The 22,044-nt window shown below is 45.1% G+C and overlaps 1 protein-coding gene across 1 annotated transcript in view; it reads right to left on the bottom strand.

Annotated features, from left to right (window-relative positions):
* Positions 1 to 22,044, bottom strand: part of ltk (leukocyte receptor tyrosine kinase) — a 172,911-nt gene that overhangs the window by 79,961 nt on the left and 70,906 nt on the right. The window contains exons 2-7 of the mRNA XM_080203025.1: positions 15,634 to 15,738; positions 12,562 to 12,651; positions 11,103 to 11,277; positions 9,485 to 9,635; positions 3,319 to 3,450; positions 1,698 to 1,854 (exon numbers count right to left, since the gene is read on the bottom strand). Coding sequence (XP_080059151.1) covers positions 1,698 to 1,854; positions 3,319 to 3,450; positions 9,485 to 9,635; positions 11,103 to 11,277; positions 12,562 to 12,651; positions 15,634 to 15,738 — 810 coding nt within the window. The remainder of the gene's footprint in view (positions 1 to 1,697; positions 1,855 to 3,318; positions 3,451 to 9,484; positions 9,636 to 11,102; positions 11,278 to 12,561; positions 12,652 to 15,633; positions 15,739 to 22,044) is intronic.

Below are 22,044 nucleotides of genomic sequence, written 5' to 3'. Positions count from 1 at the left end.
TAAATGTACTCACACTATTCACCTCACGTATGAGCAAGTTGAACATTCTCACCACTCCCTGAATAAAGAGGCTTCTCCAGAATTCCCTATTGGATTTATTGCTGACTAGCCTACATTTAGGATTCCCTCAAAATGGAAGCATTCCTTTTAGTATATTCTACCAAGCACAGGAACATGTGTCGACCATTCAGTCCACTGAGTCTGTTCCATCATTCAGTTTTGTTAATAAAATAATTCAAGCGATGTAAGTTTCACTGACTAGGCCAGCATTTATTACCCATTCCTAATTGCCCTTCAGAAAGTGGTAATGAGCTGCCCTCTTGAACCATTTTGTGTAGGTACAACAGTACGATGGCGCTGTGGTTAGCACTGCTTCCTTACAGTGCCAGGGACACAGGTTCAATTCTGGCCTTGGGTGTCTGTCTGGAGTTTGCACATTCTCCCTGCGTGAGTTTCTTCCAGGTGCTCCGGTTTCTTCCCACTGTCCAAAGATATGCAGGTTAGGTGGATTGGATGTGGTAAAATGGCCCCTTAGCGTCCCAAGATGTGTAGGTCAGACGGATGAGCCATATGTAGGGTTACAGGGGAAGGGCATGAGTAAGATACTCTGTCAGAGAGTCAGTGCAGACTTGAAGGACTAAATGGCCTCCTTCTGCACTATGGGGAATCTAAGTTATGGTGATACAGTGCTATTAGGGAGAGAGTTCCAGGATTTTGACCCAGCGACAGTGAAGGAATTATCCCAAGTCAGGACATTGAGTGACCAGGGAACTGAACTTCCAGGTGGGAGGTTTCTGCTGCCCTTGTCCTTCTGGGCAGTAGCTTTCATGGGTTTGAAAGGTACTATCTTAGGGGCCTTGGTGGGTTCCTGCATTGCATTTTTGGATGGTACACAATGCTGCAACTGTGCATCAGTGGTGGAGGGAGTAATTGTGGTTGACTGATCCGAATCTTGACTCCATCCACCTTGGGTGTAACACATAACATGCTTTGAGATTGGAAATTTTCAAGCCAATATTCTTGGGATGGACAATAAACGTGGCGTCTCTGGCCACTAAAATCACAAGAGAACTATCGGTCATGCCAATGCCTCAGGGATATGTCTCCCTAGATGCATTATAGAGTGGATCAGAGAACAATCATCAAGAACTGTCTGAGGCCTGCAGTTGACTGCCCTTCAATTGAAAACCTATTGGGCAGGTGTTCTCAAGCCATTCAGGCAAACTCACCAAGCTACTTTCGATAGCACCTTCTAAACCAGTGACCTCTACCACCTAGAACGGCAAGGGCAGCAGACACATGGCAAAACCACCATGTGCAAGTTCCCCTCCAAGCCACACACCATTCTGATCTGGAACCATATCACCGCCCCTTCATTGTCATTGGGTTAAAACTCTGAAACTCTCCCTGCCAAACCAGATGTACTGCAGCAGTTCAAAATGGCAGCTCACCAGCTCACCACCACCTTCTAAGGGCAATTAGGGATGAGCAACAAATGCTGGATTTACCAGAGATACATCGAAAGCTACAAAAAAAGCACATTTGAACCTTCTCTCAAAGGCTTTGGAAGGCATATCACAAGTGATACAATGGAGCATGTCGAAATAAGAGACTACAATTGTTCCTTTGACATACTGTAACCATGTCAGTTTGTATCTGGTAAAAGAGAGTTACAAGTCATCTTTTCATCCACTAACCTGCTGCCCCGATTCGACCATTGAATCCAGGCACCGATGTGTCATTTTCATATTGCTCCACCATCAGATCATCCATAATGGCATCTGGGTCCTCCAAATATGCCTTTCCACCCCCGCCAGCTGCAATCAACAGTGGCACTGAAACCCCATTCTCCATCTGAAAAAAAAAGGCAGAATTTGAACATAGCAAATAATCAGTTTTGTTCTGCACTTTGGACTGCAAAAGCCCTCTAAACAGGGTTAGCTTCCAGTAATTGAAATCCATTGGATCCTCCTACTCGGCATAAAAAATAATCCTGTGGTCTATCACCTGTAGGCCTTGATGCCCTATGGAGTATTAATCATCCAATTTGAGATAAGCTTCACATCTCGTTCATACTTTAGTCCATGCGGTTAACAGCAAGCTACCAATTGTCTGGGCAGTACAGTGGCACAGTGGTTAGCACTGCTGCCTCATTGGACCAGGGAGCCAGGTTCAATTCCAGACTCAGGTCACTGCCTGTGTGGAGTTGCACATTCTCCCCATGTCTGCATGGGCTTCCTCTGGGTGCTCCGCACAGTCCAAAAGACTTGCTGGTTAGGTGTATTGGTCATGTTCAATTCTCCCTCAGTGTATCCAAACAGGTGCCAAGTGTGGCAACGGGGTAAATTTTCACAGTAACTTCATTGCAGTGTTAATGTAAGCTTACTTGTGACACTAATAAATAAACTTGAACTTAGCTTTGGCTCAATGGTAACACTCTTACCCCTGAATCTGAAGGTTTATATCCCAGAGGCTTAAGGTCATAACCTCATCTGGCTCTTCAGTGTAGTACCGAGGGACTGCAGTACAGTTGGAGGTCCCAACTTGGAGATGGGACATTAAACCTAAATCTCATCTCAGGTAAACATTATAGATCCCTCAGCAGTATTTTGAAGAAGTGCAGAGAGTCCTGGCTGACATATATCCCTCAACCATTATCATTAAGCACACAGGTTGGCTGGTCACAATCTCATTGGTGTTCACGGGAGCGTGCTGTGTGCAAATTTGCTGTCATCATTTGTACATGGTTGACGACACTTCAGCAGTTCTTCATTGGTGGTAAAGTACTTTGGGACACCCTGATGCAGTGATGGGTGCTGCATGTCTTTCTTCCTCTTTCTTTCAATTGTCAAATGAGCAACACCATAGCATACAAGGCCATGGGCCAAGAGCTGGAAAATGGGATTAGAATAGATAGGTGATTGACGGCTGGCACAGACACGCTGGGCTGAAGGGCCTCCTCTGTGCTCTATGACTCTCTAACCAATTGGAATATGCTATTGTATCACTCTTGATCAAATAGGACCCCAGAGGATCAACAATGATTAGGTTTGACTAGCACTGCTTAAAGTTCCAGTTGATGTGCAGAGTACATGACTGAGGGAGGTCAAACACTGAGTCTGAAATATGAGAATTAAGAGACAGAAAACATCACGGAAACATAGACATTGAAACACAGACAACAGGAGCAGGAGTCGGCAATTCGGCCCCCTCAAGCCTGCCCTACCCTTCAACATCAGGAAGACCATCCAGCATTTTGTGCAGTGGAATTGTGTGTGTAGACACACAACTATGTTTCTCACAGTGGAACTTGTTTACCTTGAAGATATACGTAGCCCCTCCGCCACCACCTCCACCTCCTGCCCATTCTGACAAGGCATTATTAGCATTGTATTCATCTTCGATGATGGAAGATTCTCCCAAGCAGATCTTCTGTGTCATGACACCTTTCTGAACAGAGAAACAGAGATGCTTCAGTCATTCTACGGACTACTTTATTTCGCTTAACATCTGCGTTTAAGGTGAAGCTAGATAGCACATGAGGGGAGAGGAAGTGAAAGCTGTGTGCCAGGGGAGGCTCATGGACAGCAGTGGTATAGTGATACTGTTGCTGGACTACTAATCCAGAGACTCAGGTTAATGCTCTGGGGACCTAGGTTTGAATCCCACCATGACACATGGTGAAATTTGAATTCAATAAAAAATCTGGAATTAGTAATCTAATGATAACCATGAAACCATTGTCGATTATCATAAAACTCCATTTGGTTTACTAATGTCCTTGAGGGAAAGAAATCTATCATCCTTACCCGGTCTGGCTTACATGCGACTCCAGATCCACAGCAATGTGGTTCACTCTTAAATACCCTTAGGAGTGGACAATAAATGCTGGCCCAGCTAGTGACGCTCACATCTCATGGATTAAATTAAAAAATGCTGGTAAAAATGTTCTGTCCTTTAATCCTATTTAATTCTATTCACAGCCGCTCGCTGCCATCGTATAAAATGCTGATGGATTTGAGGATCAGCTTGAAGATTCCAAGAGTTATCCTTTCACTCTACATTATCTGAAAAGATCAAGTGGAAAGCTATGACTGAAAGGTGGTTTATACACAACTAAGGGAGGTTTTTATTGGTCAGAGAGGTAGCTGACACACTCAGAGCTTCACCTCCATCTCCAAATCAAGTGGGTGTAAAAGGCACCCTCAAAAGAGTTTGGGGGTGATTCTCCCAAAAAAGTGCAAAGTGCTGAATTTGCATAAAAACTGGAGTAAATCCTGCTGGTTTCTTCAGTGGGATTTTCAAAATGAATCTCCCACACTCTGTACACTGCAGAGAGCACTGGCATGAATCTCATTAAAAATCAGTGGGCGGGGCTTATTCCCAGCCGAGAGGCCGGCAGCCAGCTGATCACTGCGCCAGTGTGCACGTGCCGATCTGTCAGCACTGAGCTCGACACATGCGCAATGGCTCTGCATGGCTTGCCTCCTGATCGCTGGCCAGCCCCATGACCCCCACAGTGCTTGTACACAGATCCCGCCATGCCCCGATCACTGGTCAGCATTGACTCCTCTTCCCCCCCTGCCCCACCTTGGTCTCCCCCCACCGATGCTTGGTGGGTAGTGCCAAGGTGCCTCCTGGGCACTTAGAAGTTGCAGTCCCAGCACCTGGAGAAGTGATGTGTGACCACGCATGCCTGATTTCAAAATCTAAGAATTTTATAGTTCCCCCAGAGATGGGTTTAAGCTTGTGGCCTATCTACCACTGACCTGCCTGTCCCCCGAGCCACTCTCCCGTTTTACAGGGGCAACTGTGCAGGGATCAGATTGTCTGCTGTCTTTGGGTCTGTTGAGACACATAAGCGGCAATTAATTGTCACTTAAGTGCCTCATCCATCCCGCTGCTATTTTACCCAGGGCCTGGGGAGACAAATGCCAAACAAATATCCTAGCAGCTTTAGCTATGTACTTTGCTGTTGTGTAAGGTGTGTGTGGGTGGGGTTATACATTCTTTGGGGATCCCCTGTGCCCACTGTAGGCACCCCTCAGTCTCTCAAGTCCAGCCTTCCAATCGCCTCACTCCCCTCTCTGGGACCTGCCAGTACACCAGACTGATGTCCAATCCAACTCCCATTAGCTCCTCTTCTTTGGGGACTGACTGTAGTCCCAGAATAGTTATTGCTCGACTGGGACTACAGCCATCTGATTGGCTGAGAAGCCCTCTAAGGCAGGACTTCCTCTTCAGATGGGAGTAGATGTCTGAGCCTTAGCCAACCAAAACATCAAATGCCTTAGCAGTATGTTAAAAGATTGCTAAGCAGCTGGTACAGTGGCCTTGTATTCCCCATTGACCCTTTGGATGGTAGGGCAGGGAGCACTGCCACCTAGTAAATCCTGCACTAACTTCAGTTCTGTGGCTAGTGTGCAGTTAGGATCAGCAGTGCCTGAGGCCAGAGGCTTTGAAAGAGGATTGGGTGCTAAACTGGGGAAGTGTGGGACTAAGCGAGTTATGCTTGCATTACTCTTATCAACCCTCTCTGTTACCCTCATCAAGAATCTCAGTCGGATTAGTTAAAAATGATCTGATGTTAGCAAACCCATGCTGAATTTTATTCATTAATTTTGTCCCAGATTGATAAGCTTCCTCACTATAGCGAGGTTAAACTAACTGGTCAGCAGTTGCTGGGTTTATCCTTGCGTCTGTTCTTAAGATGCTACAATTCTGTCCTCCAGCATCACCTCTCTATCTATAGAGGATTAGAATGTTACAGACAGTGCCTCAATATTTCTACTCTTATCTCCCTCAGCAAGTTCTTCTGGCTGGGATGGGTTGCTGATGGGTGGCATCCCAGAAACTGTGTTCTCCTGGATATATGGTTTGGAATTGGAGATGGATTATCACAGCAATAATGAGGTTCTTCGAATTTAATCACTGTAGCTTCAAGATAAAGTCATAGACTCATAAAGGTTTACAGCAAGAAAACAGGCCCTTCAGCCCAACTTGTCCATGCTGCCCTTTTTTTAAAACCCCTAAGCTAATCCCAATTGCCAGCATTTGGCCCATATCCCTCTCTACACCCATTGTACCCATGTAACTAAATGCTTTTTAAAAGATAAAATTGTACCCACCTCTACTGCTATCTCTGGCAGCTTGTTCCGGACACTCACCACTCTCCGTGTGAAAAAAATTACCCCTCTGGACACTTTTACATTTCTCCCCTCTCATCGTAAGCCTATTCCCTCTAGTTTTAGAATTCCCTACTTTGGGAAAAGATATTGACCATCTAGTTGATCTGTGACCCTCATTATTTTATAGACCTCTATACGATCACCCCTCAGCCTGACCTTCCTTATTTCCCAAGATGAGGTCAAGTTTTGCTCCCTCTCTAGTTGAACCATCCACATAATGAATGAGAAATTCCTCCTAAATACACTCAACAAATTTCTCTCCATTCAACCCTCTAATACTATGACTGTCCCAGTCAATGTTAGGAAAGTTAAAATCTCCGACAATTACCACCCTGTTTTTCTCGGAGCTATCTGTAATCTCCTTACATATTTGCTCCTCAATTTCCCGCTGACTATTTGGGGGCCTATAGTACAACCCTATCAAAGTGATTTCCCCCTTTTGATTTCTCAGTTCTACCCATGTAGACTCAGTGGCCGAACCCTCGGATATAACCCCTCTCAGTACAGCCGTGGTGCTTTCCCTAATCAAAAGTGCAACTCCGCCTCCTCTCTTGCCTCCAGTTCTATCTTTCCAATAGCATCTGTAGCCTGAAACATTGAGCTGCCAGTCCTGTCCCTCCCTTAGCCACGTTTCAGTAGAACATAAGAACATAAGAAATAGGAGCAGGAGTAGGCCATCTAGCCCTTCGAGCCTGCCCCGCCATTCAATAAGATCATGGCTGATCTGAAGTGGCTCAGTTCCACTTTCCCACCCCCTCCCCATAACCCTTAATCCCCTTGCCTACCAAAAACCTATCTACCCGCATTTTAAATATATTTAGCGAGGTAGCCTCCACCACTTCAACGGACAGAGAATTCCAGAGATTCACCACCCTTTGAGTGAAGAAGTTCCTCCTTAACTCTGTTCTAAACTGCCCCCCCCTTATCTTGAGGCTGTGCCCTCTAGTCCTGCTGTCCTTTCTGAGCGGGGAGAACCTCTCCACCTCTACCCTATCTAGCCCCTTCATTATCTTATACGTCTCAGTGAGATCTCCCCTCATCCTTCTAAGCTCTAATGAGTACAAGCCCAGTCTATTCAGCCTCTCTTCATAGCTCAACCCCCTCAACTCCGGTATCAGCCGAGTGAACCTCCTCTGCACTCCCTCCAAGGCCAAAATATCCTTGCTATAATGTCCCAGTCACACGTACCCATCCATGTCCTGAGTTTATCTGCCTTGCCCGTCAGGCCTCTTGCATTGAAATAAATGCAGTTTAATCTGGACTTCCCTTGCTCTCTGTCCTGCTTTTGCCTGATCTGTCTGGTACTAGGATTACTGATACTGCCTTTACTACTTAATGTGCTCTCTTTAACTTCTGTGCTGTCCTCAAACTTCTCTTCTGCCTCCCTACAGCTTTGGATCCCACCCCCCTGCCAAACGAGTTTAAACCCTCCTGAATGGCTCTAGCAAATCTCCCCGCCAGGATTTTAGTCCCCCTGCAGTTCAGGTATAACCCGTCCCTCTTGAATAGGCCAGCCCTTCCCCAGAAAAAATCCCAATGATCCAAAAATCTAAATCCCTGCCCCCTGCACCAGCTTTCAAGCCGCGCATTCATCTGCGTAATCTTCCTATTCATACTCCCACTAGATCCAGGTAAAGGTGCCTGGAAAAACCACTGAATCCACTTCTCTTAAAAATGGGAGAGGGAGAGCCAAGCTTGGAGTGTCTGCTCTGGCCATTTCTGAAAGAATTGCCATACTGTTTTCATAGGCATGGTTGTAGGGAAATTCACTGAGATCCGATGTGATCTTTCCACTTGTGAAAAGGAGCATATTAAACAGTGAGAGGTGATAGTGTGTGTCCCAAGTGCAGAATGATGAGAGGATATGAAGGTCCTGAGACCTTTAATGTCTTCCTTTCAAAATTATCATCCTTGTTTTTAACAAGGCCCTCCGCATCTCTGCACCCACCTCCAGCCCTCCAACTCTCCAAGATCTCTACAAAGCATCCAATTCTGGCCTCTTAAGCAGCCTCCATTTTAATCACTCTGCTCTTAGCAACCCTGCTTTCAATGATCTCTGGTATTCCTCCTCTCTTCTTCTATTAAGTTGCAGCTTAGAACTAACCCCATTGAAAAGCTTTCTGTCACCTGTCCTAATTGGTCTTTATGGGCACAGAAAGAGGCATTGCACCTGTTGTGTCCACGTTGACTCTTTGAAAGAGCAGTTGTACATTGGTGCATAGTTCCCTCCCAGCCCCCAACCCCAACCCTCCACCCCCACCCCCCCAACCCCCTCCCCCTACATTTTTTCCACAATCCTGTTAAGGCAGCATGGTGGCACAGTGTTTACCACTGCTGCCTCACAATGCCAGGAACCCAGGTTCAATTCCCAGCTTCCACTGTCCATGTGCAGTCTGCACATTCTTCCCATGTCTGCATGGGTTTCCTCCGGGTGTTCCAGTTTCCTTCCACAGTGCAAAGATATGCTGATTAGGTGGATTGGCCATGCCAAATTCACCCTCAGTGTACCCGAACAGGCACCAGAGTGTGGTAATTAGGGATTTGCACAGTAACTTCATTGCAGTGTTAAAGTAAGTCTACTTGCGACACTAATAAATAAACTCTTAAGTTTCTCATTCTGAAGTAACTGCCCAATTCTCTATTAAAATTATGAAATCAGTTTCAATAGCTTTTCAGGAGTTGCACTCCAGATCCTGACAAATCTGAGCAAAAGAATTAGAGACAACACATGGAAAATGTTTTTTTACATACCTCAGGTTTGTGGTTAGTGTGTGATTAGGATTTGTTTAGGATCTAGATGTGAGGGCAAAGCAACAACTTCCCAGTTAGATGTGGATCTGATTTAAGATGGGTACATGGTAGCACAGTGGTTAGTACTGCTGACTCTCAGTGCCTCTGATAACTGTCAATATGGAGGTTGTACATTCTCCCGTGTCTATGTGGTTTCCTTTGGATGCTCTAGTTTCCTCCCACAGTGTAAAGATGAATGGGTTAGGTGGATTGCCCATGCTATTTTACCCTTTAGTGTCCATGAATGTGTAGGTTAGATGAATTAGCCTTGGTAACTGTGCGAATTCAGACGCTCTTTCAGCTTATCGATGCAGACTCGATGGGCCGAATGGTCTCCTTCTGCACTGTAGAGATTCTATGGATCATTTAAGTCTTGAGTCTCAAATGGTATCCTTGAGTCTCAAATGCAATCCCTTTGTCTACACGCCCTTGATACATCTACACTTAATCAAGCACTCTTCGCCCTTTTAATCTGACACACCAGACCTTTAAGACATTCTACCTACCCCTGGGCAGGCATCTTCTCCTTGCTGACCAACCAAGATGTAAAGAAGATCACCCTTCTCCAGATGAAAGATGGCTGAAATGAAAATTCCATGTGACCTCTTATTGCTGTTCCGAGCTCCTTTGCCACCAGCTGCTCCATAAGCAGACACCCTAAAGAAAAGGAACTGGTGAAGGAACTGCTAAAATCAGAGCAGAGGCAAAACAGTGCAAGATCCAATTGAATTCAACCCCTTTGAATTGGCATTGGAACTAGACAGCGAATAAAAACACAGACTAATGAACGATGAATTGCCTGGAATCAGAGCCGGGACTAATCAGAGCGAAAGATCGACAGAAATCGGAACCAGTATGGATTAATGTAGGAAATTTTTTTTTTTAAAAACACTTGTTTTTAAGAATTGAGCATCACTGGCAAGGTGATTAACTAATTGTTGTAGAGTAGGTGGTGGTGAGGCGCCTTATTGAAATGTAGCAGTCCATGTGATGTAGGTACACCCCCAGGATATTGACCCAGTAATAGTGAACAAATGGCGATCTACTTCCAAGTCAGGATGGCATGTGACTTTGAGGGGAACATACAAATAGTGAGTGATTTTTTTTTTAGATGCTGTCATTGACCTTAACTTGAAATGAAATTATCCAGTCTCACAGCACAAGGTTAAAGTTTAATTGGTTTATTTGGAATCACGAGCTTTCATAGCGCTGCTCCTTTATGAAGCAGTAGCACTCCTAAAGCTCGCAATATCAAATAAACCTGTTGGATTTAAACCTGGTGTTGTGAGACTTCTTACTGTGCCCACCTCACTCCAACGACGGCATCTCCACGTGGGATTATCCAGACCTGGTGGGCATCGTCATGGGTGGGATGGGAACATTTGGAGAGAAAGCAAAAGTCACCTGGGAAGATCTTCTGGTTCTTCACACAGTGGGGTCTTCAGGTCCCGCCAATAGTGCACCCTGTCTGCAGGTTTCCTGCTGATGTGTGGCACACCAATGGAAAATCCCATTGATAGAGGCGGGACTGGAAGATCTAGCCACTGGTAAATTCTGCTCCTATGTTTTGTGGTCTTTATGATCTTTATGTGCACAAAATTGGTTGTAAAAACTTGTCCAAAAAATGGATCTGCAACTTTCCCATTTTCACACTGGCTGGACACTTAGAATTTTTCCCGAAAAATTCCAGCTCTGATCGACTGAAAACAAATCTTGGACAAAGAGAGTTTGTGGTTAACCTGTCAACAAGAATACTTTGGTTTTCTTTTGAGCATTGGGACATAGCAGATGTGGTCTACCTTCTTTGAATGGAAATTGAGCCAATTCGGTTGATCCTTTTAAAGTAGCACATTGTTGTGGTAACAAGGGTTAGTGAGAGCCTGAATAGAACAAAACTTTCTGATGGGTTTGTAAGAAACTGCACTTACCCTGTGATGTTGGCAATGGCTCCCTGTACCTGAGTGTCTCAGAGTTGACTGCAGTCAAAAGATAAGCTTGCTTGGGTCCACTAAGGCTTGTGGTCACCAATTTGGATGGTTCCCTGCCCCTTGCCCCAAACCAGTAAAGACTGTTACTGGTTCAGGATGCTCTGGCTTTAAATAAGAATCAGAGAGTTCCACTTACACATATTTGCTAGTGGCTGGAACCTGCCAAGTCTGGATGCCCTTGAGAGGTCCCTCTGATTGTAGACCCACAGAGACGTTTGTGTGCCGGTAGGCATTGTCACACTGGGCTTGGGTTGGACCACTGGGGCCACTAGCTCCACAGGATGTAAACCACCAGACCACATCAGAATAGTCTGCAACAAAAATAAATATGTTGTTTTACAAGGTGTAATATCAGGCAACCGTCTCTGATTGTGTGCATTCTTGGCTAACTTGGTGTACAAAACCGAGATACTTTGCATAATGAAACATGAGGGGAGAAATGAACTGCCTCTCAACAACACTGCTCCTGACTCTCTCCCAGTCTTCTCCTGACTGATCCAGTGAGAAACCTCTCTGATTATCATTGTCTCATTGTACCGAATGTTCAGCGGCTCTTAACAAATCCCATACATCATGACACAATTCCATAATGTGCCAGTTCATTACACAACCAGAGAGTATCGTGATTTCAGTTAGTTTAAGGTCACAAAGATCATTGTTCATAGGCAGTTCTTCAGCTAGACTAGAAGGTAATAATTGCTTGTAGACTTTATGTAACTGCTTGTTCATTGACTTGCTCTTGTGCCCAGAGTTATAATATGTTGTTCTTTTATGAGCATGGGAAAGGCAATCAAATGCTGGTAAGGCTCAAATTTTGCATAAGATTTCAATTGTGATATCAGCTCCAGATGTAAAAATCTTTATATATAAAGACGTGTGAATGCTGGAATCTTTATCCATTCCTTTGTTGCCTCTAAACTCGGATCTTGCAATATTCTCCGGGCCAAACACATACCTAGTGTTCTACATCAACTTTAGATCATCCAAAACTCTGTTGCCATATTGTAATTTGCACCAGGTTCTGTTTTTCCATTATCACTGTGCTTGCTGACTTGCTTGGTCTTTAGTCCAGCATTGCCCCAATATTAAAATTCTCTCCATGGCCTCAACCTCCCCCCTACAACCTTCTGAGATCTCTGCATGGCTCCAATTGTCAGCTTGTGCACCTCCAATTTTCATCACTCCACCATTAGTTGACATACTGCCTCGGTCCTAAGTTCTGAGATTCCCTCCCTATACTTCTCTGCCTCCTCTTTAGTCCTTTAAGACACTCATTAAAACCTACTGACTTAACCAAGATTTTGGCTATCTATCCTAATATCTCTTATGTGGTGTGGCATTTGTTTGGGGCAATCTAGCAGGGCCAATCCACCTAATCTTTGGGGTGTGGGAGGAAACCGGAGCACCCAGAGAAAATCCGTGTAGTGGCCCAAGCCGGGAATTGAACCTGGGTCCCTAGTGCTCTGAGGCAGCAGTGTTAACCACTGTAACACCGTGCTGCCCAATGAGAATTAGAAGTAAACATAGAAGGATTGTATCATATTAAATGCATTATAAGTAAATCAGTTATGAAATATATCTTTCAATGCTTTTACCTGAGGGGGCAACCTCTGGTGCAGGAAAGAGAAATGGCAACTCCTCAACTTGGTGCAATGAGTCATCCTCCATTGTCACTGCTTCAGTCTCTGGGTAGGCAATGAAAGTGGGTGAGTACAGAATAATCAGCAGAACAAAGGACCACAGTGCTACCAATACATGGCTGGCCCATGTAGGGTTGATGATTAGAAACTAACAGGTTGAGCCCTCCCCATATCATAGAAGCAGCAAAGCGACATGAGGATAAACCTTTTACAACAGCAAATGGTTACAACCTGGATTGCAATGCCCGAGAGTGTGGTGGAAGCACATTCAATTCAGGCTTTCAACCATGAATTGGATAAATGCCTGAAGAGAAAAATTCACAGGGCTATGGGGAAAGGAAGGAATTCTTCAATGTCCCAACCAGTGAGTTCAATGGTGGGGGAGGGAGAATTTGGCAGGAGGCCCAAAAATTTGTTTTATGCTGGTGCGAATTTCTCATGGGCTCTTCCACTGTTGATTACTGATCCGAAACCCATCGGAGACTGGCGTGAAATTAATTTGCATCCTGCTAATGGGATGGCATCCAGCTAATGGGTGGCACAGTGGTTAGCACTGCTGCTTCACAGCGCCAGGGATCCGGGTTTGATTCCCGGCTTGGGTCACCATCTGTGTGGAGTCTGCATGTTCTCCCTGAGTCTGCATGGGTTTCCTCCAGGTGCTCCAGTTTTCTCTCACAGTGTGAAAGATGTGCATTGACCCTGCTAAATTCTCCCTCAGTGTACCCCAACGGAGTGTGGTGACTAGGGAATTTTCATAGTAACTTCATTGCAGTGTTAACGAAAGCCTACTTGTGACACTAATAAATAAAAAAAGGCCGGATTAGTACCTCCTGCACCCGCTCAATGCTCCGCAACACCACCAGGCAAACATGGAGTGAGACAAACTCAATTGCTGTTGCAGAGAGCCAGCATGGAGCTGGTTGGCCAAATGGCCTCCTTCTATGCTGCAACTATGCAATGCTTTTTTGATTCATTAATACAGACTATGTGGGATGGATCACACTTTTCGAGCTAGAATCTTTGTGTTAATAATTGCATGGACTGGTTTCATTGTTAGTAACAGGATCTATTTGTTAATGCACTAGATGGGTGTCATTATTTTGAATTAAATCCATTTATTAATAGGAATGTGTTGAATGGTCAGAATGTCAGTAATGGTATTTATTTACTAATGCAGGTTTGCGGTGGCTGCCCTCCTAATAGTAATGGAGTCTCCTTGTTATTACATTGATGCAGAGAGTGAATTTGAGACCTCTGCTGCTTAATGTCTATTCCCATGGCTGTCTTACTGATTAATTTACTGTAATGTACCAATTGCTTCAATGAAGTCATTAAGAGTTTCACAAAAGCTCCTTCAATATTCGCATTGGCACATGTTGGAAAAAATAATTAGCAGAGTCATGTTATGTTAAAGGAACTTTCTGTGGGAAGCTTTGAAAAGCCTTATTCATGAGTATTTTCTGGAGACACAGCAAGGGCCTGCTGGTGAGTCTGTTATAACTACATGTTACTGCAGGTTTTACTATTCCATTGGTTGAAGATGGTGAGAACCACTTGCGCTGTGATCACTGGAGTTCTATAAGTGTATGAAATATAATGGAACAAGGCACCTACAGTAAGCATTAATCCTCAGACCCTGCCTTTGTCCTGTTCCATAACTTTCCAGCAATATCTTATCCTCTCGGTGCATTGTGCGGTTACAATTTAGAAGCCTAACCTGCTTCCACCCCAAAACAATAAGTTATTCTCTCTAAAGATAGTATTCAACCCCTTGTTGTGATATCGAACTATCCTGCCCAAATTGTAAATCCCCATTCCTGCAATATTCCTTAAATTGGAAGGTGAGAGTGTGGTGATACTGCTGTTGGAATTTCCCGATTTATTTGACATAGTTGGGCACCAGGCAGGGAAAGCAGTGTTAAAGTCATTGGCCCCAAAGGGTGGCTTTCTCCGCCATACGGTTCAGCTCACAGCCAAATAAAATTAGTGGGTGGGTCCCACAAAGTAACGCTGGGAGGGAGGGTGGCCTCGCATTGAACCTGCCTACCAGTAACTTCATCTGTTAAAGATCGGGGCCTTTCTAAAGGGCGTTCTGACACAAACAATTAAAAATAGAACACTCCCCCTACCCAGTGGTACTGCCTGGCAGGACCTGGGCAACTGGGCATGATCCTATCTTCCCCCTCCCAACCCCCCTACACGAGTGATGCACTCACCGGGACTCCTCTGATGGATTCTGCTTACTAGGTGCACACCATGGCAGACCTATCATGGTTCACATTATGCCCTCATACCGATATGAGTGGATTATGTAACAGGGGAGGGGTGGATAATCAGGCATAGAGGGTTCTAATGGGAATCCCGTCGCATCATAAGTGGGAAGGAGAGCGGGAACAATCGCAAGAGGAATCCCGCCAATGTAAACTGCATTTTGGCCCTCCCATGGGACCCGCCTCCGATCCTGTCCACAAAACGAGAGTGGAAAAATTACCCCCCCGCCCCCACTCCCACACCCCCAACACCGATAGATAGAGTACGAGAGGAAAGGATGAGAAATTATGCAGGCAGGGAGAGAAATGGCATCAAGGAAAAGAGCAATAGAGAGATACAGGGAGAAAAAAGAGAGACGTCGAGCAGAGAGATGGGAGAGTGTAGTCAGACAGAGAGAACAGAACAGGTAGAAAGTGAGTGAGAGGCAGAGATATAGAGACAGTGAATGAAAGACAGAAAGAGAGAGAAAAAGCAACATAGAGAGAGAGGAACTCACAAAAGGGAGAGAAATAAAAACAGATAGTAAGAGACAAAGTAGAGGTAAAGATGGACGTCAATATAAATAGAGAGGTGAAGAGTCAGGCAGAACTCAGGTCTGAGGTTTTGCTTGCTGGTTGCCATTAGTTGGTTAGCTCAGTTGGTTGGATGGCTGGTTAGTGAGACAGAGCGACACCAACAGTGTGGGTTCATAAAGAGCTCACACATAGCCCAACGACTTCTCCCCCTCTTATCCTCATTGGTTCTGTCATCACTTACCATCAGCAGCAATCTCCTGTGGAAGACCTGTGTCCAGCTGGTTCAATGCGTGAAGGTGCATCTGCTGGGTTGCTACAGATTCCTCAGTGCTTCTGAAACTCGACACTATAACGGAAGAGAACAACTGTGTGAGAGACTGTGGGAGTATGTTAAACTCCTTCATCCACTGGTCCTAATGAATCAATAGAATGATAAGGCACTCCAGCTAAACTGGTTTAGACTTTCAGTGATACAGACGTTCATGGACAAATAGAAGAGTGGGAATGATGTTGAAATGGTGGGTATACAATTTGAGATTCAGGACAGTAATCTAAGCCTAGTTGTAAAGAACCTGTCACTGGGATTGGAAAATAGAATTTGTCATACTATCGCCGTCTTGACAAACTTAAGATGTACCGTATTTGCTTCTTTCATTCTACCTGACCAATTCTTAATGCCTTTCTCAAATTGGATGCCTAAATTACCAGCATTCTCCCTCCCTCTTCCTGTCTGAATCCCAATATTCTGATTCCTTTTCCCGCCTGAATCCCAATGTTCTGGTCTCTCTTCCCACCTGAATCCCAATGTTCTAATCCCTCTTCCCACCTGAATCCCAATTAACTACCTTCCTCTTCCTGCCTAAATCCCAATGTTCTTTCACTCTCTTCCCACTTGAATCCTAATGTTCTGATCCCTCTTCCCATCTGAATCTAAATTAACCACCTCCCACTTCCTGTCTGAATCCCAATGTTCTGTCTCCCTCTTCCCACCTAAATCCCAAAGTTCTGATCCCTCTTTCCACCTGAACCCCAATTAACTGCCTTCCTCTTCCTGCCTGAATCTCAGTGTTGTTTCTCGCTCTCCCCACCTGAATCCCAATGTTCTGATCCCTTTTCCCACCTGAATCCCAATTAACATTGAGCATTGAGTTTAAAAATTGGCAAGTCATGTTGCAGCTTTATTGAACCTTAGTTAGGCTGCCCTTGGAATATAGTGGTCAAGTCTGGTTGCCACAGAAGGATGTGGAGGCTTTGGAGAGGGTACAGAAAAGATTTACTAGGATGTAGCTTGGTATGGAGGGCATTAGCTATGAGGAGAGGTTGAAGAAGCTTGTTTTATTCTCACTGGAATGGTGGAGGTTGAGGGGTGACCTGATAGAAGTCTACAAGATTATGAGCGGCATGGGCAGAGTGGATAGTCGGAAGCTTTTTCCCTGGGGGGAAGAGTCAATTACTAGGGGGTACAGGTTTAAGGTGCGAGGGGCAAGGTTTAAAGGAGATGTACGAGGCGGGTTTTTTACACAGAGAGTAGTGGATGTCTGGAACTCATTGCCAGGGGAGGTACTGGAACCGGATACGGTAGTGAGTTTTAAGGGGCATTATGACAAATACATGAATGGGATGGGAACAGGGGGATATGATCCCCGGAAGGGTAGGGAACTTTAGTTCAGATGGGAGTATGGTCGGTGCAAGCTTGAAAGGCAGAAGGGCCTGTTCCTGTGCTGTAATTTTCTTTGTTCTTTGTTCTAAATACCACCCTCTTCCTGCCTGAATGCCAATGTTCTGTCTCCCTCTTCCCACTTGAATCCCAATGTCCTGATCCCTCTTCTTGTCTGAATCCCAGTGTTCTGCCTCTCTCTTCTGCTAATTTTAATTTTCCACAGAGTCAGTCATGGCTCAGTGGTAGCACTCTCCCCTCTGAGCTATTGGGTTCAAAGTCCACACTCAATACTGGAGTATGTAATCCAGAGAGACACTTCAGTGTATTTGTGAGGGAGTACTGCACTGTCAGAGGTGCCTTCTCTTATGTGGGGTGTTAAACTAAGGTCCTATCTGCTCTCTCGGGATATAAAAGATCCTGTGGGACAGTTTCAAATCAAGATGAGTGCCCCTTTTGCCTCGGTGTTATCACACTGTTATGAAAAAATTGACTCACATTCTAAATGATTACATTTCAGCAGTACTACATTAATGGTAAAGTGATTTTGAATGTCCTGAGATTGTGAGGACCTTACATCTCTGATTCCCCACTAAACAGCAGCAACTTTAATTTATATTGTGCCTTTGATATGGAAAAGCATTCCCATTTTACAGGAGCACTGAGCCTCAGAAGGAGTTATTAAGACAACTAACCAAAGGCACGGTTCTAGATGTTGGTTGAAAGGGTGAGAGAGGTCTAGTGAGGAAATCCCAGTGCTGAAAACCGTTGCTGCCAATAGCAGAGTGACAAACATCATTAGGAAATTTCACGTTTATATACCAAGGGTGATTTCCAGGTGGGATGCTGGCAACATCTCAAAATTCTGACAGTCTTGTATTCGCTTTCACTTTCAATCTAACTACAATACTTCTTATCATGTATCAGAGGCCTTGGAAAAAGAAAGTCTGTTGGAGGTGTATACACTTTGCAACATCCAGAATAGTATATTCAATGACATCAAGGCAGCAGGATGTTGAATAGCAAAGTTCAGGGTTGAGGGCCACATGAAAGCCTCATATATATCCACCTTGGCAAATTGCCCAATCTTGTTCACAGCTGGGATGTTCTGGTGCCGCTGAAAGTGAATGGAGTTTTGGCCACAGCACCAAATTCTCCATTCTCACTCGCAACGGGTCCCACCACAGACGAGACTGGTGAATCCCACCTGTTGTGTGAGTTTGCCTGGGTAGTAGAATCCTTTTAGGCATCAAACAAAAACTGCAAAGTTCAGATTCTCTGCATGTTGGGGGCTTTGTGAAGTAACTGATGCTCCATCTTTAATTAGACCACCTTAAACCTTGGCTGCAGAAAAACAACTTCAATGTTCAGCTCAAGACCTCATCTTTATGGCTCCAGCTTTTCTCATTCAGAGGGGAAAGGCAATGTCGTCAGAGCGCGGCTTCATCAAGCCTCTTCATTATGTTGGGAACAGGCCTTGGTGAAAGCCCCTTCAACATATATTGGCTCACAGTCGTCTCGCCAAGCGGTCTCCCGCCAACTTTCCCATGGAATAGTTTCGTACTCATAGTCCCACGTGACGCAGACAGAACCTTGGCCTGGGCAGAACTATTCAAGGAGCTAAAGGGCTTTTACAACTCACTACTTGGGACACATAATTAACAGTCCGCAGTAATAAGCGTCGCCCATTGAGCCAAACGTTGGCTCAACACCCCCTCCCCTCCACCGATGTAATTCCCGTAAGCTTCCTTCAGCATGGCAACGCGGGCAATGTCACTTTCTTTCCACGTTGTCGCTAGCTCCCCGAGCCTCAAACAAGGGCACCACACATTTATTCAGCCTGACTGCCAAGTTTGGGAGGGTGAGTTGGTGGTGGGGATGGGAGGGGGGAAGTGGGGAAATCGAACTTTACAGCTCATTGCTTTTGTTCAATGTCCATTATTAACTGGCACCCTGTCCCACTCCACCCCCCCCCCACACACACACACACACCCGACCACCCCCCACCCCCAAATACCCACGCCCCGCCCCCATCAACAACTCCTCGTTTAGTACATCTATTGAACCCTCATTTATTGGGCAGGCAAGTTCCAATTCGCAGCAGCAAATTCCTTCTCTGCTGAGGCCACATTTCACCGTTGGTGCTTTCAAAATTGATTAATGCGGATCCCGGTAATGGCACAATCAGTATTCGTAACAGGGAAGTCTTTTGTGATTGCCTATTGAGTCCACTCTGCATGCAGATGCATAAATCCTTAACAGAGCAAGAGAGAGTGAGAGGGAGAGAGAGAAAGAGAGTCAAGGTTGTTGGGAGGGATGGTGGGGGGTGGGCGTTATGGGGTAAAGGAGAAAGAGCCTTTTGTTGAAATTCTTTTTGACTAAATGACAGAATGATGAATCAGCCTCATCGTAGACAAGCAAAGAGCTGACATTAAGCCAGCCTCACTCACCCATCTCTCTGTTCATTAAATCTATCATGTTATTTCTGTTTCTCCGATCTGAGAATTAAATTTTAAGGGAGATGGAGACAGGGAGAATTCTTTTTGAAAAAAAAAGCATTGTGAGACTTTGACACATGTCATTGAATTAAAAAGGGGCAGAGATCGGCAAGGAAGCCTGTCCCCGGCTCTGAGAGTTCCTAAGTAACGCAATTGGAAATGAAATCCAGCTGGATCAAGCCCAAGTCTTTGTGTGTAAGTTGATTCACGTTTTCTAAGAAATTGGATAATAATATTAGAACGAGACTGCAGTTATCCTTCCCAAACAATGCAGACAGGAAGCTTGGGGCCTTTTGTATGTTATTCAAGAGGCCGAGGTTTTCTTTTGCCCCTTAAGGGAAAAAGCATCACAACAATACTTCCCTGTTCATTTCCATTTTCTTCATGCCAGAGCCAGTCCAGGCGTTTGTACAAGAAACAAATCGGCATCAGTCAAGATCATGGTTTTGGTTCCCCGATGTCCAGGCACTGTACGAATGATCTGCCTGGAGACTTTTGTTTCAATGCCTGCAAAATTCCTCCAGCAGTCGAACAGAAAAGGAAGACTCGCATTCACACGGCACCCTTCTTTCCTTATCGTGGGTTCGTGGTTTCATATCCTACCTCCAAAAGACTTGCTTGATCAAAAGGCCTCTCGCCATTGCAGCATGTCCCAAAGCATTTCACAGATTGTGAGGTACTTTTGAAGTGCGGTCACTGTTGTAAAGTAAGAAATACAGCAGCCACTTTGCACACAGCCAGCTTCAGAAGCTGCGGTGACGAGTTCTCCTATTTTAGTAACGTTAGTCAAGGAATAAATATCAGCCAGGACACTGGTGAGAGCTCCTTCGTCTTCAAAATAGTACTTTTACATCCACTTGGAAGGATAGCAAAGCCTTATCCAATATCCCACCTGAAAGTATAACGTTCCCTTGGTACTAGACAGGAATGAAACCTGGGCTAGATGCAGGGGTGAGGATGCTACCCATGAACTCATAGCTGAGACCTGACTGGGAAAGAACACTGTGTAACATGGAGCTATTACATAAGAACATAAGAACATAAGAAATAGGAGCAGGAGTAGGCCATCTAGCCCTTCGAGCCTGCCCCGCCATTCAATAAGATCATGGCTGATCTGTCGTGGCTCAGTTCCACTTTCCCGCCCTCTCCCCATAACCCTTAATCCCCTCTCTTATCAAGAACCCATCAACCTGCTTCTTAAAAATATTTAGCAAGGCAGCCTCCACCACTTCAACGGGCAGAGAATTCCAGAGATTCACCACCCTTTGAGTGAAGAAGTTCCTCCTCAACTCCGTTCTAAACCGCCTCCCCTTTATCTTGAGGCTGTGCCCCCTAGTCCTACTGTCTTTTTTGAGCGGGAAGAGTCTCTCCACCTCTATCCTATCCATCCCATTCATCATCTTATACGTCTCAATGAGATCTCCCCTCATTCTTCTAAACTCTAACGAGTACAAGCCTAGTTTATTCAGCCTCTCCTCATAGCTCAATCCCCTCAACTCCGGTATCAGCCTAGTAAACCTCCTTTGCACTCCCTCCAGGGCCAAAATATCCTTGCGTAAGTACGGCGCCCAAAACTGCACACAGTACTCCAGCACAATGAACAAGGTTTCAACTTGCCATATGTATGTTAAACCAGTTGTATGAATTGGCTGCCTGATGTCCCTTTCCATTGCAAATAAAAGTTGGGTAGTTTTGGCAGTGCCAGTTCATCACTTGGGTAGCAAACTGAAAATCGACCCCCTGGCGTTGTGCTGAGTCATGCATCTCCCAGTTTTGATGCTTCATCTTTTCAGGATGTGGGTGTCACTGGCTGGGCCAGCATTTATTGCCCCATCCTTGACTGCTCTCCATTTTAGAGTGGCATTTAGTGGTTAGCACTGTTGCCTCATAGCACCAGGGACCCAGTTCAATTCCAACCTCGGTTCACTGTCTGTGTGGAGTTTGCACATTCTCCCTGTGTCTATGTGGGTTTTCTCCAGGTGCTCTGGTTTCCTCCCACAGTCCAAAGATGTGCAGGTTAGGTTGATTGGCCATGCTAAATTAACCATAGTGTCGGGGGATTAGCACAGTAAATGAGGGTTACAGGAATGGGGCCTGGGTGGGATTGTGGTTGGTACAGACTTGATAGGCCGAATGGCCTCTTTCTGTACTGTGGGGATTCTACGATTTAAGAGTCCACCACATTGCTGTGGATCTGGAGTCACATGTAGGCCAGACCAGGTAAAGATAATAGATTTCATGGTTTCATGGTCATCATTAGACTTCTAGCTCCAGATATTTTACTGAATTCAAATTTCACCATCTGCCTTGGTGGATTTAAACCCAAATCTCCAGCACATTAACATAGGTCTCTGTATTGTTACTCTAGCAATAACGCCACTGCCTCTCACAGTTTTATTGTGACGGTGATAGTAAACTTGTTCATCCCCAAGGTTCTTGCTTTCACTACTGGGCTCTACCTTGTACTGTCTCCAAGCTAAGAGCTGGAATTATTTTG

Source organism: Carcharhinus amblyrhynchos, chromosome 14 (genome assembly GCF_965287045.1).
Source record: "Carcharhinus amblyrhynchos chromosome 14, sCarAmb.v2.hapA, whole genome shotgun sequence".
NCBI classification, from domain to species: domain Eukaryota; kingdom Metazoa; phylum Chordata; class Chondrichthyes; order Carcharhiniformes; family Carcharhinidae; genus Carcharhinus; species Carcharhinus amblyrhynchos.
The sequence above is the reverse complement of the archived record's forward strand: the minus strand, read 5'-3'. Positions and strand labels throughout refer to the sequence as shown.